The 19,434-nt window shown below is 37.1% G+C and overlaps 1 protein-coding gene across 1 annotated transcript; it reads right to left on the bottom strand.

Moving 5' to 3' along the window:
* Positions 1–7,913: 7,913 nt before the first annotated feature.
* LOC307010190 (ecto-ADP-ribosyltransferase 5-like) lies at positions 7,914–8,609 on the bottom strand (the record flags this gene model as incomplete). The annotated part of the gene is made up of 1 exon (XM_079634657.1): positions 7,914–8,609. The coding sequence occupies one exon, from the start codon at positions 8,607–8,609 to the stop codon at positions 7,914–7,916; it is 696 nt and encodes a 231-aa protein (XP_079490783.1).
* Between the last annotated feature and the right edge of the window lie 10,825 nt (positions 8,610–19,434).

Raw genomic sequence — 19,434 nt, 5'->3', positions numbered from 1 at the left:
GTTTTACGGCTCTGTAATCACGTGGTGTTACAAATATCGTCAGAATATGCATATCATTTGATAGATCTCCTCATGCTGAACAACTTTGCCTCTAGAACTAATGCTGTCAATCGAATTGTTCATTAATTATACGCAATTACGTTAAAAACCTACTTTTGCGAACTAGTCCCTGGTTTTTCGCCCGATCGGAACCAGACCAGTCTAGAACAATTCTCTGGACTCTCTAGATCAATAATTATTAAAAAAAGTTGAACTTTTGCATTTGGATGGCTATAAGAGGGTAATTTAAGAAAAGGGGCGTGTCAAAATACACTCAAAAGCCTATAAATCCTAAATAAAAACTCAAAACTTCACAAAAATTGTTGAGCATATGTGCAATAACATCATTAACAAGCATGCAAAATTTTATGGAGATCGGACCATAGGTGGCGCTATAACTGTTAAAAAGCTTTTAAACCATATATGTCCTATGGTAAATTGTCTGTATTGGCTGTAAATGGTGTTTTTCCATCTATGATGTCAGTGGTTAAATGCTTGCTAAATAAATCTTAATGTCTTTTAACGTAAATGTGCTTAAAGGCCTTAAAGGCCTTAAAAGCTTGAACACCGACAAATGCTGCTTGCAGCTTTAATTATTATTATTATTATTATTCTTCCGCCGTAAAACGCATCGTGCAGCCCAAACCGTAAGTGCTGGAGCTTTGAAACTTTGCCATATGGTAGTACAAAAATCGAGGAGAGGTTATCAAATTATGAGCCAGATTGGCCCATAGGTGGCGCTATAGCAATCAATTGCGCGAAACTGGTCATAACTCCTAGACCGTATGTCGCAGACTCAAGTGTCTTATATCATTGGAAAGCTGGTCACCTGGACAACAAAACGTATATCTCCGATTTAATTTCCGCCATGATAGATTTTCCGCCATTTTGAATTTTGTCAAAAACCTACTTTTGCGTACTAGTCCCTGGTTTTTTGCCCGATCGGAACCAATCCAGTGCAGAAATGTTCTCTGGAGTCTGAAGATCAATAATTATCGAAAGAAAGTTGAAATTTCGATTTACGGTCGCTAGGGGGCGTCAAAACGTTAATGTGGGCGGAGCCTATTTGACTAAAATACCTATAACTCGAGAACTAAATGAGATAGCTTCACCAAACTTGGTACACATGTGTAGGAGGTCAATCTGAGGTCACGATAAAAAAACCGCGTCGATTGCCCACATGGTGGCGCTATAACTCAGAAAAAACATATAAACACCTGACCGTTTGTCCGATTGACTTGAAATTTGGTATGCAGTGTCTTGGCCCAAGGCCCCATGTATGTGTAAAAGGATATTGGTGTATCTCAAAAAACATGGCCGCCATTGGCCAATGAAGTTGAATCACCTATTAGACAAGGTTAACGGAGGCCAATCGGAACGAAACTCGTCAGGCATGTTCAACTCGTGGCCAAAGAAGTCTGTAAGAGTTTTGAAAGAAATCGGCCACTAGTTGGCGCTAACGAGTTTTACGGCTCTGTAATCACGTGGTGTTGCACAAATCCCCATAATATGCATATCATTTGATAGATCTCCTCATGCTGAACAACTTTGCCTCTAGAACTAATGCTGTCAATCGAATCGTTCATTAAATATACGCAATTACGTTAAAAACCTACTTTTGCGAACTAGTCCCTGGTTTTTTGTCCGATCAGAACCAGACCAGTCTAGGACAATTCTCTGGACTCTCTAGATCAATAATTATTGAAAAAATGTGTAATTTTTGCATTTGGGTGGCTATAACAAGGTCATTTAGAAAATGGGTGTGGCAAAATCCACTCATAAGCCTATAAATCCTAAAAATAAACTCAGAACTTCACGAAAATTGGTGGGCAAATGTGAAATAACATCATTAACAAGCATGCAAAATTATATGGAGATCGGACTATAGGTGGCGCTATAACATTTAAAAACCGTTAAAAACCATATATTTCCTATGGTAAATTGCCTGTATTGGCTGTAAATGGTGTTTTCCATCTATGATCAAATAATGTTCATATCATAATGTTCAAAACCAGTGCAGAATAATTATCTGGACTCTCTAGATCAATGATTATCAGAAAAAGTTGAACTTCTGTATTTGGATGGCTATAATAGGGTCACTTCAATATGTAGCCTTGACCAAGTGTCCCCGAAAGCCTATATATCTTCAATGAATGCTCAAATCTTCTTAAAAACAGGTCAGAACATGTGAAATAACATGATAAAGAAGCATGACAAATTTCAGATAGATCGGACAAAATTTGCCTCTTTAACAGTTAAAAAACATGAAAATGATATGAATAACATGGTATATTAAGCCAATAAGTGGTATTATACTGCCCCCTGCTGTCATTTAATCATATTACTCCCTAATATTGTTATATAAGTCATATTTAGACTTTATACAATAATTATTTTAACATTTACAATCACATTTTGTCAAAATTCATCTATTGGAGTATTACTATTGACAATTGTGTCACATAGAGAAATGGGAATCCTGAAATGCTTATTATACATCATTAAAAGAGATTTTCACAATAACATATCCCAAATGTGTGTGTGTAAACATGCATCATGGAGTTAACATGAAAAAAATGTTTTGCTTTAATGCAGAATACTGGTGAAACCAAGTAGTTCAAAATGAAAATGAGCCAATAAGTGGTCTTCTACTGCCCTCTGCTGGACATTCTACTTATTAATAGTCTTTTCACATGTGCTTTTGCATTCATTTAGACACTAAAAAATCCCTTCTATAACAATTACTATTATAACACAATCGTATTTTGTCAGAGTTTATCACTTCATTTGTTCTGATGATTCACATAATTGCTAGCAACGTGGTAAATCATGGTAAATAACGCTATAAACATGGTAAATCACAGTAAATAAGGTAAATCATGCTAGATTCCTAATAAATCATTATGGAATGTGGTATATCATGGTAAATCATCCTGTAACAAGGTAAATCAAGGTAAACTAAGATAAATCATGGTAAACTATGGTAAATCATGCTAGAATCATATTAAATCATACTACAATGTGTTCAATTGTTGTAAACCATAATAGAACAGATTAAATCATGCTGAATCATACTAGAACTTGGTATATCATGGTAAACTATAGTAAATCATGCTAGATTCATGGTAAATCATACAAGAACATGGTAAATCATGAAAAATCACACTAAAATATGGTATATCATGGTAAATCATGCTAAAACATGGTCTATTCCATCTATGATGTCAGTGATTAAAAGCTTGCTAAATAAATCTTAATGTCTTAAATGCTTAAATGTGCTTAAAGGCCTTAACTGCTTGAACACCGACAAATGCTGCTTGCAGCTTTAATTATTATTATTATTATTATTTTTCTTCTGCCGTAAAACGCATCGTGCAGCCCAAACCGTAAGAGCTAGAGCTTTGAAACTTTGCCATATGGTAGTACAAAAATCGAGGAGAGGTTATCAAATTATGACCCCGATTGGCCCATAGGTGGCGCTATAGCGATCAATTGCGCGAAACTGGTCATAACTCCTAGACCCTGTGTCGTAGACTCAAGTGTCTTATATCATTGGAAAGCTGACCACCTGACGTAAAAAACGTATATCTCCGATTTAATTTCCGCCATGATAGATTTTCCGCCATTTTGAATTTTGTCAAAAACCTACTTTTGCGAACTAGTCCCTGGTTTTTCGCCCGATCGGAACCAAACCAATGCAGAAATGTTCACTGGAGTCTGATAATCAATAATTATTGAAAAAAAGTTAAATTATCGATTAACGGTCGCTAGGGGGCGTAAAATTAACGTTGTAGGCGGAGCCTATATTACTAAAACGCCTATAACTCAAGTAGTAAATGAGATAACTTCACCAAACTTGGTACACATGTGTAGGAGGTCAATTTGAGGTCACGATAAAAAAACCGCGTCGATTGGCCACATGGTGGCGCTATAACACAGAAAAAACGTATAAACACCTGACCGTTTGTCCGATTGACTTAAAATTTGGTATGCAGTGTCTTGGCCCAAGGGGCCATCTATGTCTAGAAGGATATTGGCGTATCTAAAAAAAAAATGGCCGCCATTGGCCAATGAAGTTTAAGCACCCATTAGACATGGTTAACGGAGGCCAATCGTAACGAAACTCGATGGCCATGTTCAACTCATGGCCCTAAAGGTCTGTAAGAGTTTTGAAAGAAATCGGCCACTAGTTGGCGCTAACGAGTTTTACGGCTCTGTAATCACGTGGTGTTACAAATATCGTCACAATATGCATATCATTTGATAGATCTCCTCATGCTGAACAACTTTGCCTCTAGAACTAATAATGTCAATCGAATTGTTCATTAATTATACGCAATTACGTTAAAAACCTACTTTTGCGAACTAGTCCCTGGTTTTTCGCCCGATCGGAACCAGACCAGTCTAGAACAATTCTCTGGACTCTCTAGATCAATAATTATTAAAAAAAGTTGAACTTTTGCATTTGGATGGCTATAAGAGGGTAATTTAAGAAAAGGGGCGTGTCAAAATACACTCAAAAGCCTATAAATCCTAAATAAAAACTCAAAACTTCACAAAAATTGGTGAGCATATGTGCAATAACATCATTAACAAGCATGCCAAATTTTATGGAGATCGGACCATAGGTGGCGCTATAACTGTTAAAAAGCTTTTAAACCATATATTTCCTATGGTAAATTGCCTGTATTGGCTGTAAATGGTGTTTTTCCATCTATGATGTCAGTGATTAAATGCTTGCTAAATAAATCTTAATGTCTTTTAACGTTAATGTGCTTAAAGGCCTTAAAGGCCTTAAAAGCTTGAACACCGACAAATGCTGCTTGCAGCTTTAATTATTATTATTATTATTATTCTCCTGTAAAACGCATCGTGCAGCCCAAACCGTAAGTGCTGGATCTTTGAAACTTTGCCATATGGTAGTACAAAAATCGAGGAGAGGTTATCAAATTATGAGCCAGATTGGCCCATAGGTGGCGCTATAGCAATCAATTGCGCGAAACTGGTCATAACTCATAGACTGTATGTCGTAGACTCAAGTGTCTTATATCATTGGAAAGCTGACCACCTGCTGTAAAAAATGTATATCTCCGATTTCATTTCCGGTATGCAAATTTTTCCGCCATTTTGAATTTTGTCAAAAATCTACTTTTGCGAACTAGTCCCTGGTTTTTTGCCCGATCGGAACCAAACCAGTGCAGAAATGTTTTCTGGAGTCTGAATATCAATAATTATTGAAAAAAAGTTGAATTTTCAAATCGCGGTCGCTAGGGGGCGCAAAATGAACGTTGTGGGAGGAGCCTATTTTACTAAAATGCCTATAACTCGAGAAGTAAATGAGATAGCTTCACCAATTTTGGTACACATGTGTATGAGTTCAATCTAAGGGCACAGTAAAAAAATCGCGACGATTGAACACTAGGTGGCGCTGTAACATGAAAAAAAACATAAAAAGGCCTATGACCACCTGACCGTTAGTCCAATTGACTTGAAAATTGGTTTGCAGTGTCTTGGTCCAAGGTGCCATGTATGTATATGAGGTCATTGGCGTATCTCGAAAAACATGGCCGCCATCGGCCAATGAATTTGAGCACCTATTAGACAAGGTTAACGGAGGCCAATCAGAACGAAACTCGGTGGGCGTGTTTGACTCATGGCCCCAAAGGTCTGTAAGAGTTTTGAAAGAAATCGGACACTAGTTGGCGCTAACGAGTTTTAAGGCTCTGTAATCACGTGGTGTCACAAATATCGTCACAATATGCATATCATTTGATAGATATCCTCATGCTGAACATATTTGCCTCAAGAACCACTGCTGTCAATCAAACCGTTTATTAAATATTCACGAATATGTTAAAAACCTACTTTTGCGAACTAGTCCCTGGTTTTTTGCCCAATCAGAACCAAACCAGTCTAGGACAATTCTCTGGACTCTCTAGATCAATAATTATCGAAAAAAAGTTGAATTTTTGCATTTGGTTGGCTATAAGTGGGTCATTTAGAAAATGGGTGTGTCAGAAAGCACTCAAAAGCCTATAAATCCTAAAAGAAAACTCAGAACTTCACAAAAATTGCCGAGCATAAGTGTCCTAATATGGTGAGGAAGCATGCAAAGTTTCATGGAGATCGGATGAAATTTGCCTCTATAACAGTTAAAAAAGATTAAAATGATATGAATAACAGCATATTAAACCAATAAGTGGTCTTCTACTGCCCCCCTGCTGTCATTTCATCATACTACTCCCTAATATTGTTATATATTTCATATTTAGACTTTATAAAATCAGTATTTTAACATTTACAATCACATTTTATCAAAATTCATCTATTGTAGTATTACTATTGACAATTGTGTCACACTGAGAAATGGGATGCCTGAAAGCGAAACTATAACGGTGGCCACGCCCCCCCAGTACAAATTCACTCATATCTCGAAAACGGAAAGTCGTTGCGCGCTCAAATGTTGATGGTAAGGTCCTCTCCAGGCTCTTAATCGAAATCTATTGTCGCGGAGCTCGGGAACGCCCCCCCCCCGCGAATGTCAAATTCGCGAGACCTCCGACCTTTGATCGACTGTAACTCCCGAACCAGACCACCCAGATCCTTGTGGAAGAGCTTGTTGGAAAGGGCTCGTCCTCATCTAGATTCGATTCAATTTTGGTGCGATTTGGCCTGTCGATTCCCGAGATATAAGCCAAAAAAGGATTGCATTTGAACGGGAATTACTCCCGGCCCCAATCGCCCACCAACACCGGGACGGTCTCATTACACAGGGCCCCTCGAGCACTATCTAAGCTCCGAGTTTCAGATTTTTTCGCCTTCTCGTTCCCGAAATATAAGTGAAAAACCAAATTTCCATTCATTCATTCACTTCAACTGTAAGATGGAGGATGTCATAACACTGTTGTCCACTAGAGAGAGCAGCAGGATTACATTTGTAATCTTTTTATCAGCTTTCAGCATTGGCTAACAAACAAATGCTTAAAGCTATATCTTTGTTATTTTGATGGACGTGTAATATGTGTGTAAGCATGCATAATGGAGTTAACATGGAAAAACTGGTTTGGTTTAGTGCAAAATACTGGTAAAAATCAAGACTTGTAAAAGCACATGTTAAAAGACTATTAATAAGTAGAATGTCCAGCAGAGGGCAGTAGAAGACCACTTATTGGCTCACTTTCATTTTACATGTATATATTTAGACACTAAAAAATCCCTTACATAACAATTACTATTATAACACAATCATATTTTGTCAGTTGATCACTTCATTTGTTCTGATGCTTCACATAATTGCTAGCAACGTGGTAAATCATAGTTATTAAAGCTAGAAACATGGTAAATCACAGTAAATAGGGTAAATCATTCTAGAATGTGGTATATCATGGTAAATCAAGGTAAACTAAGATAAATCATGGTAAACTATGGTAAATCATACTGGAACATGGTAAATCATGAAAAATCACACTAAAATGTGGTATATCATGGTAAATCATGGTCTATTCCATCTATGATGTCAGTGGTTAAATGCTTGCTACATAAAACTTAATGTCTTTTGATGCTTAACTGCCTTGACTGCCTTGACTGCCTTAAAAGCTTGAACACCGCTAAATGCTGCTAGCAGCTTTAATTATTATTATAATTATAATTAAACATATTAAACATATAATTAAAATGTTGCTTATAAGATTTGCCTATTCACTTTCCTCTTTCACAACACACAGAGTTACACGTGAAAACGTAAACAAGATCAAAAGATAACAAAGCAGAAGAATTCAATGTTGATTTACTTAACACTTGTAAAGATGATTATAATTTGGAATTAAGGAAGCCATCAAACTGTATAATTAATGCAAAGTCTGACTTGAAGAGATTTAAAATTTGGCCCTGTCCTGCACCAGTTTTACAGCATCACAGTTCAGGTTACTTATTTTTCCAGTGCTATTAAGCTTGAACACAATATCACACCAGGCCCCTTCCTGACCTTTTGTCTTGACATCAGTGACATTAAACTTCTCATATGGGGGAATTAGCACCTCTTTCTGATCAGGATATTTGGAGTATTTGATCACATCAGCACCTTCACAAGTGTAGATTTCAAAACAAGATTTCGGTCCAAATTCCTTTGCTACCTTACGATCAAGAGAGGAGGATGTAAATGAGCCGAAACGCACTTCTGTGTTCAGAACATCCTTATTAAACTCAGATGTAGTGCCGCGATAAGTTGAATAGCATTTGCTTTGTGTTTTATTCAGAATCTGTATTGCATCTGTTACCAGAAAGTGAAGTGAATGCCATTTGAATGTCGTGTTGTATTTTTTTTTCTCACTACGGACAGCATTATTGAAATCACGATATACATTCGAATTGTTGTTAGTGTACACATAAATGGCAACTGAATGAATCTGTTCCAAATGATCATGTGGACTCTTGGCATTCTTTTCACCGTCGCGCCAAGTATTATTAAATTCAGTTGAGTTATTGATTTCCTCCTCCAGATATTTTGTCACCAGGTCTTCCATTTTCTCTCTACAACCGTCATATTGGTCATCCACAGAATCCGGTGCCATATTCAATGAATGCATATTTCCTTCCTGCAGAAACAGAAATCATAATGATCACATCATCAGTATTCATGTCTGTAATATTCATACTAGAACACAAGCTTACCTGTCCTAGAGCAGCTAAAATGAGAAGAAGAGCTTCAGTGATCAGCAGCATCTTGATTCAGTCAAATCCCTCAGATGATCTAGTAGATCTAGTGAAGGACCAGAAACACAACAGCTAAACTGTTCACCAACTTCTTACAAAACACAGTTCAAAATGTGTCTGTATATTCTGTCGGATTGAAAAAAAACGTCAAATATGCAATTAAACCTGTAATCTATATCGATATATTGACCTTTTGCGTCATCGTTTACCTTAGAATATTCTCGTCTGTTTATCTTTATTTTTCAGGAGTTCAATGATGAAGATCAGAAAAGTCAGTCGCTCACAGCCAGACGACAACGATGTTTGAAAGAGATGAGGAAGGTGACATATTTATATCGCTGAGAATGTGCGTGTTGTGGGATATAACAGCTGATGTATGATCGTGATATGTAAAATGTAAACTGTTGAGCTCATCATGATGCAGCACATGTGAAGTCTGTGGTTTCACACTGGACAAACCCAGTTCCTGCAGACGTGCAAATAAAGCTTGACACTCCATATCACTTCGAGCAGTTCTGACTCTATGAAAGTTGCGGATTTAACTTTAAAGAAACAAATAAATGAAATTATTGTGATTCAAAAGGTGTATAAGAAAAGGGTGCTCTAAACAAAGAGGTTAATTTGCGTACACTTTTCTTGATTTAGAGTAGCCAAGGGATTTAGAAACATGTTTTTGTAATCTATTTGTGAAGGTGCTGATGTGAAAAATGTTCAATGGTTTCTTGTGTGAAAGAGCTGGTGATTCCGACACATTTGCGGTCACTGATGTCAAGACAAGAGGAGATCAGAGAGATCTCTGCTGTGACACTGTGTTCATTTTGAAAAGCTTTAGAAAACAGAAGTGACCTGAACTGTGAAGTCCATAGGCCTAAACAATGCAGTTTGGACATCTTCTAGGGAAATATTTCGCCATGAGCATCAGTGTCGTGCCGGTCGTGTCATTACCAGCAGGTTTGACACCATGATGAGCAGATTCTGATCATGGAAATGTGAATCTTTTTTCTCCAGGTTTCAGCTGGAAGAGACACAACACATCAATCATTGGTTCAGTTCACACTAAATGAGATGCAAATGAACAGTCTCAAAGCTCTTTGTGTTTTGAATAGGATCTATCGTTGCAAGCAATTATGGGGCCAACACACCAATTATCTCAATGACTCAATTTTGGTGAGGATTGGACACATTTTGGGGTAGTAAAAGTGAAAAATCACGATGTTAATTCGATCAAAATTGTTCCCGACAGGTGCCGGTAACATATGGTTCTTAACCAATGCTTTTTAAACTCTGCAAGACAGTCTATACATTTCATTAAATGGACAACAAAGCATTTTAAATCGGATATCACTGTGTGGACATTGTGTATCCCAAACTATCCGTGAATAACATACCACCTTTCCCTGGCTTATAGGAAAGCCACTACAGGGTATTATGACATATCAGCAGACATTTTGACCAGTAGGTGGTGCTGTGACCAAACTGTACAAGTGTACTCAGGGCTGCATTGCAATTACAGGCCTTTTTATTTTTTTATGCTTATTTAATGTATATGGCTAGAGGAAAAAAACTAGGGGTTCTAAACTGTTTTGGATGTTCCAAATTTGTAGTAATTAATAAATAAAGGTGACTTGACATTACTTGACTTGGTGGTTGAAGTTGCCTTTTATATCACTAATAATGTGTGTGTGTTTTCTGAAGTATAACAGCTGAAATGTGATCTTGATGGGTTGTGAAGAACTTGTGAAGGTCTTTGTGTGGTTTCACACTGGACAAAGGCTAAAAAAAACCTCTACAAAATGTTGTATTTTGAGCTGTTCTGACTCTATGAAAGTTGCAAATAGAAAACATATTCTGAATTGAACAAAATAAATATGAATGAAATAATTCCCGGTTCCATCCTCCAACTCTTTTCCCCTGTCAATTCTGGTCTCATCTCCACTGTCTCTAAGCCCTTAAAGGCCTTACTTAAAAAGTTGTCATGAATTTCCTGCAAAGCATTAACTATGGAAGTAAATTAATGCCAAATGTTTTTGAAACAAAAAGCCTGTTGAATTGCACTACTTGAAAAAAATATGCATTGCATTAACCATGCTTGCATTTTAATGCATTGAATTTTAGGACTTGCATTTTTTTATTGCCTCAAATTCAACATGGTTGAATATTTAAGCTGTGAATATTTCAATTCAAAACATTTCAAACACATTTTCATTATTAAAAATTCAATAATCCATATTCACCTTTCATATTTAAATTCCAAAATATTCAAACGGTTTAAAAATACAACCTTTAATATTCAACAGGGAATTTTCAGTCCATTTTATTTCGCTTTAAAAATTCGCTTCCTCAAATTCAGTGGTTAAAATTCGACCGTAAATTCAGGAACTGCAGGAAAAGCAGTAGAAAAGCAGTAGATCACCGAGCATAATCTCCACCTGCTGTTATTCGTCCTCACCAGCAGGGGGCGCAAGCGCGTATTGTTGACGAAGACGAGAGCAACAGTTCATTCATAAAAACCCGTTTATAGAAATGTAAGTGTATTTGTGATTATTACGAGAGCTGTTTTTACAGCTGAGATTATAATGTTATTCCCCCAATGCTGATGTACAGATCAAATGTTACATTTGAAGTAGACATATATTTCTCTTGGTTGTTTAGTTGCCTTAACATTATATCACTGCGATGTGCTGCAGTAGCCTACTAGTGTTTCCCTCAATACTTCAGGATTGCTGGACATATAAAACGCTCAACGTAGCGTGGACTAGTAGATATAAAAGACCAAACTCGCACTTTAGGCTGTAGGTAGGACTATGTGGTTACGGGCAGCAGACGGACTCAGAATCATATGAATTTAACGCGCAAAGTTTCACACAGTTTGTTTGTGTGTGTGTTTTGCTAATACAATATTAAATCATAAACAGATGTGTACAGTAACATTACGATGTCCAGCTATCAAAAATATAGTGGCCTAGGTCTACATTGGGTTTCATTGGTCGTTTAATGAGATCTAATATGTTGTCAGTGCCGAGAATGTTCCTATGGAATTTTCACATAAATAGATCCGACTCAAAAATACAATTGTACTTTAATGGTCGAGTGGTAGAACTAGTTCTGGGTTCGAATCCGCGCTCGTATAGTTTTTTTTCCTCATCAAAACCGATTATGTTTATCAGTGGTTGTATATAAGGTGGGACACTTTGTGTGCAGTTTGTTTTGTGATTTCACCGGAACGAGAGTCTCCGCAACTGATTGAAGCGCGTCTGAGTGAAGAGTGTTCGCGAGCCACATAGCCTACTCTATCCGCACCACTGATCGCAGTGGCAATGAGCACTTGATTTCATACACATTTCAGCGCTAGATCGACTCTTATTTAACAAACGAACTAAATGAATGCTCTGCTGGTTAACTGGAGTTGTTTTATTTCGGCTGTTTGTACATCCGTGCTGCGAGGTGGGGACAATATCTACCCTGGCAGAAAGTGTTGGGACATATCCCACCCGCATTATGCATATGGATACTTGCATAAAGTTGGCTTGACATTGGACTTTCGCACATTTAGGGACCGTCTCTAAAATTACATTCAACATTACACACGTTTCTAACTTCAATAGCAAACTTCAACTTATCAAAAATATAAAAGGTGTGCATGTGTATCATACCTACCAGTTTTCTGTAAGTCATTCTCTCCCAATGCTATTGAAGTTAGAAACGTGTGTACCAATGTCGTGTGTAACTTTAGAGACGGTCCCTAAATGTCCGAATGTCTAATGTCAAGCCAACTTTATGCCATATATCACAGGGAAACTTGGCGTGAAACCTTGCGCGTTAAGTTCATCTTTAGTCTGCTGCCCGTAGCCATATAGTACCTATACAGCCTTCTCAATAAAGTGCGAGTTTGCTCTTTTATATCACTATTAGTCCATTAAGCTATACGTTAAGCGTTTTATATGTCCAGCAATCCTGAAGTATTGAGGGAAACACTAGTAGGCTACTGCAGCACATCGCAGTGATATAATGTTAAGGCAACTAAACAACCAAGAGAAATATATGTCTACTTCAAATGTAACATTTGATCTGTACATCAGCATCGGGGGAATAACATTATAATCTCAGCTGTAAAAACAGCTCTCGTAATAATCACAAATACACTTACATTTCTATAAACGGGTTTTTATGAATGAACTGTTGCTCTCGTCTTCGTCAACAACACGCGCTTGCGCCCCCTGCTGGTGAGGACGAATAACAGCAGGTGGAGATTATGCTCGGTGATCTACTGCTTTTCCTGCAGTTCCTGGATGTCAATGTTGAATTTACGGTCAAATTTTAACCACTGAATTTGAGGAAGCGAATTTTTAAAGAGAAAAAAAATAGACTGAAAATTCCCTGTTGAATATTATAGGTTGTATTTTTAAACCGTTTGAATATTTTGGAATTGAAATATGAAAGGTGAATATGGATTATTGAATTTTTAATAATGAAAATGTGTTTGAAATGTTTTGAATTGAAATATTCACAGCTTAAATATTCAACCATGTTGAATTTGAGGCAATAAAAAAATGCAAGTCCTAAAATTCAATGCATTAAAATGCAAGCATGGTTAATGCAATGCATATTTTTTTCAAGTAGTGCAATTCAACAGGCTTTTTGTTTCAAAAACATTTGGCATTATTTTACTTCCATAATTAACACTCTGTTTAGGTCTTCAGCTCCGCTCCTGGGGACCGGGTTGGCGTTTAACTCCACTTGTAACTTCTTTTTTTTTTTTTTTAAATAAATAAATATATATATATATATATATATATATATATATATATATATATATATATATATATATATATATATATAATTTTTTTTTTTTTTTTATTTTTTTTTTTTATCAACACTTGAATGTGGGTAAGTTACATAAAAAAGCAACATTTTGAGCAAAAAGCTGAGAAAATCACGTTTTTGTCAAAGATCCAAATCATTCTTATTTGTTATTATCTGTAGACTGCATTTAATTGTACAGGCCTTTGGTCTACTCAGTAGTGAAAAGGGCTCTATAAATAAACTAGACTGTCACTTGAGACTTGAGATCAGATTAAGAAGGATGGTCAAAACACAGATGGAGTAGATCGAGTTCATCAACACCCCTAAAGCTTCACAGTCCTGGGTCGACATTTCATTCAGTAACATTAGGCAGTTTTGATTTATATGCGGTGTAATGTTGGTGATCATGTTATTTTACATATTATCAGAACGCTTGTTTCTGCAACTTCTTCGCCTGTGTTTTGATCAGGAGATTCTGTACTCTTTCAGAAGATGTGTTATAGAGCCCCCTACAGTATAACAGTGACAATTCTAAAGGAAATTCCACTCGATTTTGACTGAGGATGCGAGTCTACTCAACATGTACACTTTAGGCAGAGCCATAGAACACAATGCCATAGCCATAGACCACGATTGTGACGTCACAGCAAATCATGCTTAATATACTCCCACCCCACACAACTCTAATATATGATATTGGAGTTATTGACTTTAAACCACATTTAATACTTGTAGCTATACCTTAAGCTGACTGTTTTATTAATAAAGTTATAGTTTATTTTGTGATTATTTTCGTTTATGTATTTTATATATTTAATAAAAATATTTTAATATACTCATATTTAATATCATGGTAACATGCTAATTCATGCTAAAAACATGTTAAATTATGCCAGCAACATGTTAATTCATGCTAACAAAATGTTGCATCATGCTAGCAACATGCTAATTCATGCTAACAAAATGTTAATCCATGATAGCAGCATGCTAAAACAAGCTAACAACATGCTAAATCATGCTAATAACAGGCTAATTCATGATAGCAATGTGTTAAACATGTTAATTCATGCTAACAATGTCTTTCTTTCTTTCTTTCTTTCTTTCTCTTTCCACTTCACTCATTTCGAAGCTTATACAACTTTAAAAAGTTTGTGTGACTTTGTCAAGCCAACATCAAGTTTGTCCAAGTTTGTCCCAATGAACTTTACTCATACTTTTATTCCGTTTACAAAATTCCCTCTGCACGCAATAGGATAGCGCTACAACCAACCAGGGCTGCGTTTCCCAAAAGCATCGTAAGCCTAAGTTGATCGTAAAAACGATCGTACGACTGATCTTAATATTATGGTCTGTTTCCCAAAAGCATCGTAGCTTAAGTAGCACTTGAAAATCTTCGCAGAACTACGAGTGCTCTGGAGTAATCGTACATCCCCAAGTGCATCGTAAGAAGACAGATTTATAAGGACACCTGCAGGACAACCGGCAGATTACACTTTTATCTAGATTTAACACACTGCAACGTGAGTAATATAATAATGTTTTGATTGTACTTTATTGTACACTTTATTATACTAGTTTTTTTGTTTACATGAATTTATAAATGAAATAATTAAAAAGGGAAGAAAAATATAGAAATACACACCTAAATTAAATGAATTAACAAAAAAATATATAAAATAAGTAATGTGGAAAATATGCTTCAAAGACTGGGCAAAATAGGGATGAATTCATAAAAATCTGTTAATGACGTGCACGAAAACCAGCCATGTAGGCTATTGGCGATTTCTTGGTTGGCCTTGTGGTCCCATGCCATCTTAGTCGTCGTCCTCCTCTTCCACCTCCTCCACCTCTTCATCTTCCTCCCTGTTAAGTAAGGGCACTCTTTAATGTAATCTTTTTGAAAGGTATCTTTTTTTTTTTTTTTTGCCATTTTGTCAGTGCCTCCGCCTGTAGGTGCTTTATATAGACTTGATTGTCTTGATTGCTAATCCACAACAGATGATGATTTCAGCACTTTGCAAATGGACAGCGACTCTTAAGTTGCACGTAGAGCGCGTTCTCGCGCGTTCATGTTAAGTGCATTTTTGGGAAACGCGCGTGGAATTGCCGCGAGCGTTCGTAACCTTGCACGTAGAAAGCGCTCTTAAGAGCTAAGATACATCGTTATCGGGAAACCCGGCCCAGAGCAATGCAGAATGTGACGTAGTCAGAGAGGCAAGGATCCGGTCCGGCAAAACTCCGAACACTTCTTCCTTTTTTAAGAATGACTTAAGTGCCATTATTTGCTATTTTTTCAAAGAAAAACTTAACTCCAAGTCCTCCAGAGTTGCGGCCAAAACCGATTCAAAAGACCGCCCAGTCAACACGGTGATCTCACAGTGATCTCATCATGTGGTCAAAACGTGAGCAATGTGAGTTCACAGTAAGCTAAAAGTGTAACCTCACAGCGCACTCACTGTGTGCTCATGGCTGCAATATGAGCTCATCCCAGCTAGAAATATTATTGTTCTATGAATGTTTTGAATGCATTATATTATGTTATGGTTTCTGTAGCTAATTTTATTTTTGTTACCAGAATGTTCTCCTAAAAAGTAGGATAACAGTCTCTAAAAACATTTTAAAAATGTTTAGTGATTTGTTATGGAAATTTTACATTTAGATGTGTTTCTTTTGCTTTTGTATGGGTACAACTTTTATTAACATTGAAGATGTATTGTTTACTAAACCATTTAAAGGAAAATAATCATATAAGCAAAAAGCACATTATTAAAGATATAAAACCAAGTTTTTAGAAATGTTAAAAGTTAGGACAAACTTTCAGGAACGAAATGTTCTCTGAGTCATGTGAAGGCTGACAATATGTGTGTGTGCAGTTTCGATCAGCACACGAGATCTGTAGCTAAAAGCAGGAAACTTTTTGCTGACATGACAAGTTGTTCTGTCTGATAGAAATAATTTTGGACATGAGATCATGAGCACATGAGACCATGAGCTAAGAAGTCTGGGTTTAAGGTAACAAAAGGTTTTTTACACAGGATGTGTTTGGGTATATAACATTGGCGAAAGGGACTAGCCTTTGCCTTCTCATGTCAGATGCTCTCTGAGTGAGAATGCCATGGGCCTTCTCATATCAGACGCTGTCTGTGTGGGAACGTCTTATTTCATGCATGAAATAAAATACTTTGTTTAATCTTTTGAGAAACGACTTTGTCTCCTTCATCCAGGTTTTTGAATATTGATAATTTCCACAACAAATGGCAACGAGGATGGGATTGCAACACCGATGATCGTCGTGAGGAAGAACAGTTGACTGATCATCCCGAGAGAACACTCTACGGCTCAAAATCCTCAAAGCTTAAGGAAAGAGAATTGTTCAACTCCTCACGACGACCTAGGTGGACGCAATCCCAAGAGTAAAGAACTCACAGACAGTGAGACTCACAAGACGGTGAGAGAAAATTTCTTATGTAATAAATAACATAGGTTTTGTTGATTGATATTTGCGTATTGAATATATTTTCCTAAAGAGTCACGATTGGGATAAAGTAAATTCCCAAACAGGTTGGGATAAAGTAAATTCCCAACCACAAAACGTATTAAAATTCCCTTAAAAGGCCAGGGTTTGAGAATAGGCCTGGAAATAATTTCTCAAACACCAGACAGAAGCACTTGTCTGGGAAAGACCTATATTGACGGATATAGGCAAGTTGAAAGACCTTCATCGACGGATGAAGGCAGGGCGTGGGGTGGCTGCGCAAGGAAAATTTAATACGTAGAGGAGAGCGTGGGTGACTGCGCGAGGAAAATTGATAGGTAAATATAAAGTAATAAAAGAATAAATAAAATACGCAAATATAAATTAACAAAATTAAGTATTATAGGGAAATTGAACAAACAAAATTGTTTAAGTAAAATGGGTAACGGAAATTCAAAAAAGAAGGATGGAGAACAGGTTGATTTCTCGAAGGGTTCATACAAATTAATGGACAAAGCTATAGGGATTTGGTATCATGAATATGTGCCGTATTTAAAAGAACACTATGGGTTAATGGGGGTTTTAAGTGTGTCACATTTGACTAAAACTAAAGCAAAATTGGTCGACTCACGTTGTCAAGAAGAAAGACAAGACGCATAGAGAAAAGCATTATGCAATCTTAAAAATGACTGCTCTGACATTGTTTCTTCTTCTCCCTATTATGGCATTGTTTGTTTTGTTTTGTTTTTGTTTTGTGAGAATAAGAGAGGAGGACAGGACGCATCCGGCTCATCTTCCAACTCCTCGCAATCCTAACCAGATTCCAGCAGCCGCAGAAGGACGGGGTCACGCAGTTCCTAACGCACCACACAAACAACCGCCACCACTCTGCAGCCCTCCAGAAAATGAAAGTAAAGACTTTGTTCTTGGATGGATTGGACAGTGACATTTCAAAAGCAATTCAAAAGAGCTGTGTCGGATGGCAATGGCCTCCACAGCAGAAATGAGACGACACGCAAAACATCATGAAGACATCATGAAAGCACAGCGGAAAATCAACGCAGCCAAGCAAGACAAAGACCTCATGTTGGCCCTGGTGACAATGCAAGGTGTGTATATGGGCAACAACAACTCCAACCATCACCAACAGAACCAGAGAGGCAATGGCAGAGGAAGTGGCAGAGGACGTGGTCGTGGAAAAGGACGAAACTGTCAACCATTTCAACAACAACGCAAAGAGCCCTATGATCCAGACAAATGTTTTGATTATGGACGAAAAGAACATTGGCGCGATGACTGCCCACTGGGCAGCGGCGGGAGTCAGGCGGATTGAAGGGAGGAGGAGGGGGTGAGCGACGGGTTCCTGTCTCTCCAGCTGATGAGTATAATTTACCTTTATTTTCTGATTCTGCTCTATGCAATGAAGACTTGCTTGCTAGGGTTTTCTATAAGACTCATATTTCTTTACCCTTGATAGAAATGACGGTTAATGACGTATCTTTACTATTTCTGCTTGACACGGGAGCTTCCAATTTTGTAATTAAAGCCACAGAGTTTGAAAAACCAATTCCACTCTCTGGTAAGACGACTTCTTCCAGAGGTGCAACTGGTCATGTGGTCATAGAACAATATTCGAAAACACTTGAGTGTTCAATTGAAGGGGAAAAATAAAATAATAATGTGCATTGTTTTTTAAATTACTAAGTTATGTCCAGTGAATTTAATGCGAAGGGATTTACTTTGTAAGTTGGGTGCTTTTGTTCATTGTAGTGATCAGGGCTTATCAGCTGACGTGAGAGTGCTGCATGAAACTGAAAGCACAGAGAAAACTCCTCTGTTTGTATATGAATGGCAAATTTCTGACACATGTCTGACCACAAAGGCTCAGGACAGAGTGTTGCCATCGTCTGACTTTATGAAAGACTCAGATTTACATTGCACTTCTCATGTGAGCACTGATCATGATGATGAATATGCACAGCGATGATTTAATGTTGACATACACTCAAAAAAATAAATTGTTGAATGAACATGATTTAATCGTATCACCCATTATGCATCTAAGCAAGATTTGAATATTTTATTTGAACACAATATTGGTTTGTAAATTGAACATGATTGTAATATGTCAATGCAACTTCTTTGCAACTAATTGAATCAACATGTTTGAATTGTGTTAGACTAATCAAATGTATTCTCATTCACTCAAAGCACAGGAAAGCAGAATCACCAAAGGAGAAAATCAAATTTTTAAGTCGCCATTATGGAGATCAGTGTGTGTTTTAGTTGGGCTCTTCACCCTTAAATTATTAACTTTAAGTTTTATTTGGCTGCTGTACATAAGTTATAACAGCCAGATGAACAAATAGGAACGGTGATCTGATGGTGTTGGTTGTGTATTAACA

This window comes from Phoxinus phoxinus (genome assembly GCF_949152265.1).
Source record: "Phoxinus phoxinus genome assembly, chromosome: 1".
NCBI classification, from domain to species: domain Eukaryota; kingdom Metazoa; phylum Chordata; class Actinopteri; order Cypriniformes; family Leuciscidae; genus Phoxinus; species Phoxinus phoxinus.
This window is presented reverse-complemented; position numbering and strand designations above follow the sequence as displayed.